General features: G+C 47.2%; 1 protein-coding gene across 2 annotated transcripts in view; it reads right to left on the reverse strand.

Moving 5' to 3' along the window:
* FSD2 (fibronectin type III and SPRY domain containing 2) overlaps nt 1-7,521 on the reverse strand; it is a 65,118-nt gene extending 57,597 nt beyond the window's left edge. Inside the window, exons 1-2 of one of the 2 annotated variants that reach the window (XM_040342586.1) lie at nt 7,431-7,521; nt 1,081-1,981 (exon numbers count right to left, since the gene is read on the reverse strand). In XM_040342586.1, the coding sequence (XP_040198520.1) occupies nt 1,081-1,977 (897 nt within the window). In that variant the 5' untranslated portion in view covers nt 1,978-1,981; nt 7,431-7,521. Of the gene's footprint in view, nt 1-1,080; nt 1,982-7,391 lie in introns of both variants that reach the window. The other variant, XM_040342585.1, reaches the window with a different exon arrangement.
* Nucleotides 7,522-8,259: the final 738 nt, after the last annotated feature.

Genomic DNA, 8,259 nt, shown 5'->3' on the forward strand with positions numbered 1-8,259 from the left:
TACACTGACCACTAATGTAATAGGGGTTTATCCTGACCACTAATGTAATAGGGGTTTACACTGACCACTAATGTGATAGGGGTTTACACTGACCACTAATGTGATAGGGGTTTACACTGACCACTAATGTAATAGGGGTTTACACTGACCGCTAATGTAATAGGGGTTTACACTGACCACTAATGTAATAGGGGTTTATCCTGACCACTAATGTAATAGGGGTTTACACTGACCACTAATGTGATAGGGGTTTACACTGACCACTAATGTGATAGGGGTTTACACTGACCACTAATGTAATAGGGGTTTACACTGACCACTAATGTAATAGGGGTTTATCCTGACCACTAATGTAATAGGGGTTTACACTGACCACTAATGTGATAGGGGTTTACACTGACCACTAATGTGATAGGGGTTTACACTGACCACTAATGTAATAGGGGTTTACACTGACCACTAATGTAATAGGGGTTTATCCTGACCACTAATGTAATAGGGGTTTACACTGACCACTAATGTAATAGAAACAATTTGCTTACCTTGCAGAACATCCTGATGGCAGGCTTAATGACCACAGGTGTAGGCAGGACTTTCAAGCATGCCCCTTTATTTCCCCAGTGGGCAGCATTCACAAAAGGTGATGGTAAATATGACCTCAGGGAGGCATGATATACATATGAATATCACCCCTATTTTACATATGAATGCTGCTGCTATTTACATATCATTGCCGGTATTTACATGTAAACACAGGGTCTGCAAGTGAGTCATCTGTACACAACAATAGGGCAGAGCTGGGCAGCAGTAGTAACAGAACTTCACACTGAAATATCAGAACACAGCACAGGACTAAAACATCAAGGGACAAGGGAATTTAAACTGGGATTGTTGGCAGGTATGAGGCAACTGCTTTGGACCACACAACAATGACAGGGCCCAGGGCAGCCACCCCTTTTGCCCTACCTTAAAAATGGCCCTGGGGAAAGGTGTGAAATATTCTTCTGTTACCTATCCTAGACTGACTCTAACTTTGTTCTGAAAATGGCATAGCAGGGAGTTTAGTCGTTCTTACTGTACCTTGATGTCTTCTACAGCAGATGTTATTTCTTTGACACTGTGGTCTTTGTGTATACCAAAAAGCTTGTCAAAAGCTCTAATAGGGACTTTACATTCAAGACAGAATATGTCCGGAGGTTCCTCAGTTTCCTTACTATCAGTGGAAGAACTTTGGGTCTCCTCAGAACATGAACCTTGAACATCGTTTTCTTGGTTAGTGTTTGTAGGCTCAGTGGGTTCTTCTTCACTTTTTGGAGTTTGGCTTTGCAGCTGTGGCGTTTCATCTATCTGGTGATCATTATGGGGGGAAGGTTTGACTTCAAGGCCTTCTCCTTTTTCTTTAGGATGCACACCTTCACCATTAGGCTCAAGTCTGTCAGTTTTGAATTGTTCACTCTTTGATAAATCTGGCAGTCTAGAGGGCTTGTCTTCATCAGGATGGATTTCACTTAGTTTACTTTGTTTGGGTAATATTAGGGGTTCTTCTGTACTTTCAACATTGTGTTGTGTTGGGGTATATTTGGATAATGGCACTAATAGCAATGGATCTACTACTGAGTCTTTGTCATTATCCTCGGACAATCCATACAGCCTTGCCAGTTCTTCTATTTCACTTTCTGTCTGGATCTGTTCAGGAGCAGAAGTCCCTTCATACACTTCATCTTGTTGTTGCACTTCATCTTGTTGTTGCTCTTCATCTTGTTGTTGCTCTTCTTGCTCCTCGTTTCCTTTTTCTGGAAAGATTCCTACTCTGCTCTGTGAGTCATAGAGATCTGTGGGATAGAAACTTAGGTCGCCCTCTTCCTCAGGCTCAGTTTCTTCTTCTATGGGTTCAAGCTGATCTTCTGCTTTAGCCAAACAAGTATAGATGTCATCTTGTCCAATAGCGTCAAATTCCTCTATTGTGTCATTCTCCATCACGCTATGTATAATTATTTCATTTCAGTCAGTTGATTATTTAAAAAAATAAAAGAAAAACATAATTAGGGTTAATAATAAGCAACTGTGCTTGTTAATTACCGTAATATTTGCAGTAATAAGAATTTGTAATTAGTTATTGTATTTGGTGCTTTTTGTTTGCAGGTTGCGCAAATTCAACCACTGATTTATTTAGTGTGACAGAATACATTATCAGCATGAATATATAATAATTATGTTTAATAATACATTTTTAAAGCGGTGGTTCACCCTGCTGAACAACATTTCAGCATAAAATTCGGCATCGTAGCGCGAGCTACAGTATGCCGGTCTTACATTTTTTAACCCCATACTCACTGTTTAATCGTACATAGACGATTCCGTCTGCCGCGGGGAATGGGCGTTCCTAGCAAGAGGGAGGGTGATTGACGGCCGACTCTGGCACGTCACGCTCCCCGAAGACAGCCGGAGTAGGTCTCGGCTCTTCACGGCGCCTGCGCACAGGCTATGCGCAGGCGCCGTGAAGAGCCAAGCCTATTTTGGCTATTTCCGGAGAAGCGTGACGCGCCAGAGCCGGCCGTCAATCACTTTCCGTCTGGATTGGAACGCCCATTCCCCGTGGGCAGACGGAATCGTCTAGGTCGGATTAAACAGTGAGTACGGGGATAAAAAATGTAAGACCGGCATACTGTAGCTCGCGCTACGATGCCGAATTTTATGATAGAATAGAAAAAAAATAAAAAAAATGTATTCTAGGGTGAACCCCCGCTTTAAGAAGCATCACTGTCTATATTTATAGCTCCAGCACCCCCAGAGACCATTAAAGTCTATGGGCAGGATTCTCAGCAGAGTTACGACGGTGTATCTCAGGAAACACCGTTGTATCTCAGTTTGACCCGGGTATCTATGCGAGTGATTCCTAGAATCATTTTCGCATAGATACGACCAAGATCCGACAGGTGTAAGTGACTTACACTGTCGGATCTTAAATGTAATTCGCCGCTGGCCGCTAGGTGGCGTTCACGTTCAGGTCTCATTTGACTATGCAAATGAGCCTGATACGTCGATTCCCGAACGAATTTGCGTCGCGTAGTCGTCGCTTACCACGTTTCCGTAGGCGTAAGGTTACCCCTGCTATATGAGGGGTAACCTTACGCCAGTCCGCCGTATGCCATGTTAAGTATGGCGTCGGGTCCGCGTCGTCTTTTCCCGTCGGGTACGTCGTTTTCCTAAGTCGTTCTTGAATACGACTTTACGTCAATGACGCACACGTCGGCGTCATTGACGTTTTACACCGAGAACTGGAGCATGCGCACTGGGCTATTTTAAGCCCGGCGCATGCGCAGTTCGTTAGAATCGGGGGCACGCTTAATTTAAATACAAGCCGCCCCCTTGGATTTACGCGGGGATACGCCGGGCCAAATACACTACGCCGCCCCAAACTACGGAGCAAGTGTTTGGGGAATACAGCACTTGCTCCTGTAGGTTGGGGCAGCGTAGTGTAAATGGCTTACGCGCCGCCCGCCTACAATCTACTGCAATATGGCCCTATGTGAGTAAATCAAGCTTTCCCAAGAGTTTCTCTGGCTGCAAGTTATATGGAGATGGCCACGTAATAATTTACTATCCTGTACGTCACAGTATTGAATAGTGATGAGGACTGTAAACTCAGATCACAAAAACTTAAACAGAGCAAATTTAAAAATCAAGTCTGACCTGTTCTGAGTGGTTATTGTGGTGTTACTTAGCTTTATTTTCTGTTATTTTGATTCATTTAATCAACATTAAAGTGGAGTTCCCCCCAAAAATGTAACTTTCACTTTTTGGAATCCTCCCTCCCTCCGGTGTCACATTTGGCACCTTTCAGGGGGGAGGAGGGAGCAGATACCTGTGTAATACAGTTATTTGCTCCCACCTCCTGGCATAGATTACCGCAGCTGATCGCGGTGTCCTTCGCCACTTCCTGCGCCTACACTGTCCTCCCCCGCTGTCTTCTGGAAAACACAGAGGTCCCAGAAGACAGCAGGGACCAGTTGTCGGAAATTCTGACCGTGTGTACGCGGCATAAGTCTTTAGTGTTCAATATTGAGTTGGCCCTCCCTTTGCAGTTATAATAGCTTCAACTCTTCTGGGAAGGCTGTCCACAAGGTTTAGAATTGAGTCTATGGGAATGTTTGACTATTCTTCCAGAAGCGTATTTGTGAGGTCAGGCACTGATGTGGATGCTGTGGATGATGTGGATGCAGTGATGCCGATATCGGGTAATATGCAGGGAGACTTGTGACTTAAGCGCTTAAGGACCGCCGCACTTTTTACGTTGACAGAATGGCACGGCTGGGCAAATGGGCGTACAGGTATGTCCCCTTTAATTTGCCGCCCTGTGGTTGCACGCGCCACCGCCGTTGTGCTCACGACCCTGTTGTGAGCTCCGTGACCGCGCCCACGGGACCCGCGGACTCAATGTCCGCCGGTCTCCCACGATCAGGTCACAGAGCTGATGAACGGGGAGATGTCAGTGTAAACACAACATCTCCCCGTTCTTCCTAGTGACATGTCACTGATCATCTGTTCCCTGTCATCAGGAACAGCGATCAGTGATGTGTCACTTGTAGCCACGCCCCTAACAGTTAGAATCACTCCCTAGGACACACGTAATCCTTTAAGCGCCCCCAACATGTTAACCACTTAACTGCCAGTGTAATTTTTACAGTAATCAGTGCATTTTTATAGCACTGATCGCTGTAAAAATGACAATGGTCCTAAGACCCCATTGGCCAGGAGTCCAAAGACCCAATTGACTGGGAGAAGAAGCAATGGTTGGGGCACGAAGGAGACGGAGGGGGGGAAGCCGTTGCCGTGACCTGCATGGGGTAAGTGCAGGGCTAACAGGGGACCTAGTGGGCCAGGGGGCGAGCGAGTCTGGCAACGGGGGGGTGTTGCTGGGGGGTGCATATGGTGTGCGGTGACGGCTCGAGCGACGGGGGGGTGGTTAGTGTGGTTTGGCGGGCTGGAGCGACGGGGAGGTGGGATGTCTGTGGTCGGGTCTGTCTGCTTGATCCTCCTTCTTCTAGACACTTCTATTTATCGCCTGATAGTACAGAGCCTTGGTGACACTTTGCACATGCTCAGTTTGATGTGTATTGCTAGAGAATTTTTATTTTGTTCTTTTGGCAGGGTGCATGTGATTGGAACAAGGCAAATCAGTACTGTCCAGACAGAGGGTCAGGAGTCATGCTGCTTCATAGGACAGTCCGAGGAGAATGAAAACTTCTCCTACAAGCTTTAACCAGTGCACAGCCATATACTGAAGGAAGTCACAAGTCTGCTATATACTGCTGATGAGAAAAGGTATTTAGCAGTTTATATTTACTAAAATAATTGCATTTCCATGTTCTGTGTACTGTGTGAGACCAGATATAGTGAATGCAGGGTCCTGGGTCTAGTAACACTTTAAAACAAAAAAAGGAGGCAGTGAAAGAAGTGGTTGCCTAAAGAGCCAGCAACTAAACTTATAAACTTGCTGACAATGGTAGTTGTTGTAATAGGAATGTTTGGGTTAAATAAAGAAATATGAACACAAAGGAGTGTAAATTGTACAACCTGACACTAATCTCTTTCTATTCAGTCTCTCCCTATTCTCTCTCTATAGGAATAAGGCAGCTATGAACCCCCCCCCCCCCTTTTTTTTTATAGTGAGAGGGCTGGCTTTTCCAAAAGCCCTCTTATTGGTCATCTTTGCCTGCTGGCCAGGGTTAAAGGGGTTGTAAATTCTTGTGTTATTTCACCTTAATGTATCCTATGCATTAAGGTAAAAAAACTTCTGACACTGACCGGCCCCCCAGCCCCCCTGTTTTACTCACTTGACCCCCTTCGATCCCTCAGCGGAGACGCGCTATACCTCTCTTCCCAGGGTTCTCGGCTCTTGATTGGATAGATTGATAGCAGTGCAGCCATTGGCTCCCGCTGCTGTCAATCAAATCCAATGACTTGGTCGCCGGGGGGCAGGGCTGGACTGGGACAAAAATTTGGCCCTGGACTTCATCCAGACTGGCCCACTTTGACAGGTCTCTCCCATGGCGGCCGGACAACTCCCGCCCCCCCCCAGCCACCCAAGCCCCCTCTTCCCCTTCACTAGCCACTAGCCGTTCTACTTTATTAGAGTAGAATGGCTGGTACTGGTACTCGTATAGGCAGTACCAGTGGGAAAGCTAGACATAATTTCACCGGGGGCAAAGAATCAGTTTGGTGCTGCCCCTTAGGGGACAAGATTAGGCAGAAGTGAGAAACTCCCAGGCCATAGATGTTGAGTCAGCTGTCTGTCCCCTCCCCCATGCTCCTCTGCTGTCCCCCCTGCTCCTCTGGTCCTCTCCCTGCTTCTCTGTTCCCCCCAGTTGAGCTCTGCGGGGAGGGAGAGGAGGTGAGCTCTGCGGGAAGGGAGAGACAGAGGAGCGGAGGGGGGCGGTGGTCTGCTGTCACTGAAGCCGGCCCACTGAGCCATCGGCCCACCGGGAAACTCCCTGTAGTCCCAATGGCCAGTCCATCCCTGCCGGACTCGAGAGCATGCCTGCAGGGTAACCCCCCGGGAGAGCACTTCTCCTAGGGGGTTATACAATGTGGGGAGGAGCTACCAGTGCCCCCAGAAGTCGGGGATCGGAGCCACTCTGTGCAAAACAAACTGCACAGTGGAGGTAAGTATGATATGTTTGTTATTTAAAAAACAATCACTTTAAAGGGCCATGCAAAGCATTAAAAAAAGTTTGCAAGGGTGAATTTGATGAAAAGTTTGCCGGTGATCTGGCAATATGGTTTCGGCTATCCAGATGGTTCCTGTAAGGACTGCGCAGGCGCAATCCTTGCCGACGGAAATCTCTGAACCTCGGCCGGCATCCAGGGCAACGTGGAATTTGAGGAAAGTGGCCAGTTGGCCTCACGTCCTCGCTTCGCTCGGGCGGCTCGCTCCGCTCGCTCGGCCTCCTGGCTCTTTTTTTTAACATCCTCCAATCCACTGGGATGTTAAGGAATGAGCCTGGATGCCGGCCGAGCTTTGGAGATTTCCATCGGCAAGGATTGCGCCTGCGCAGTCCTTACAGGAACCTTCTGGATAGGGGAACCACAACGACAAGTCACCGGGACCACAGATTTTAAACTTTGCAGATTTGAAATCACACCTCATACCTATCTATTGGCAGATGAATGCGGGAACATGATAAGTGCCCTGGCTCAAGTCTACGTAAACCTTTAAAAACTTGGAATGTTGGAGTTGTTGACTGTTCTAGAGGCTGTAAACACTGAAAAAGGCACTTCCTATTATGAATATACATATTCATTAGAGAACACATTGGGAGAGAGGGAAGCATTACAAGCAGTGCCCAGCTCCTAACTGATCAGTGGAGATAAAACATGCACAGATTTACCCGATAGATTGGCTCCCTTTTCCCTTGTAAGACGCTCACCGGAGACTAGGCTTTGCTCCTCGCTGGGAATGATGAAAGCCCCATGGTAATTTTAGACAGTGTGCTCAGAAATACTGATGTCCCAGCACTGCAGACACTGATAAATATAGATCTCCTGCAGCTGTCCCCTTCTCCTCTCATATCACAAGTGTGCCTGCGAATATGTCACAGCGTTTAGGAATGCCACTAGACCAATACACATACTTTCTTGAATATTCACTGTAAATGTTCATACCTAGTCTTGAAATGTTCTTGATAATCGAAATTCTGGAGATTCTGGGCCAGATTCACATACAATTGCGGCCGTGTAACGTAACCTGTTTACGTTACACCGCCGCAAGTTTTCAGTCATAGTGCCCGATCCACAAAGCACTTACCTGTAAACTTGCGGCGGTGTATCGTAAACACGTCCGGCGCAAGCCCGCCCAATTCAAATGGGCCGGGTACCATTTAAATTAGGTGCGCTCCCGCGCCGGACGTACTGCGCATGCTCCGTTCGCAATTTTCTCGACGTGCTTTGCGCGAAATACGGCGGCGCGACGTGTTTGTGAATCGCGACGTGCGTAACGTACTTACGCCGGGAAAAAAAAAAAATTCAAAAGCGACGCAGGAACGACGGGCATACTTTAACATGGTGGAGTAATTTTACACCATGTTAATAGCAGCCCTAACTTTGCGACGTGAAACTTGCGCCGACGTAACGACGGGAAAAACCTTCGTGGATCGCCGTAACTGCTAATTTGCATACCCGACGCTGGAATACGACGTGAACTTCACCCAGCGGCGGCCGAGGTACTGCATCCTAAGATCCGACGGTGTAAGTCAATTA

The sequence above is a fragment of the Rana temporaria genome, chromosome 3 (assembly GCF_905171775.1).
Source record: "Rana temporaria chromosome 3, aRanTem1.1, whole genome shotgun sequence".
NCBI classification, from domain to species: Eukaryota; Metazoa; Chordata; class Amphibia; order Anura; family Ranidae; genus Rana; species Rana temporaria.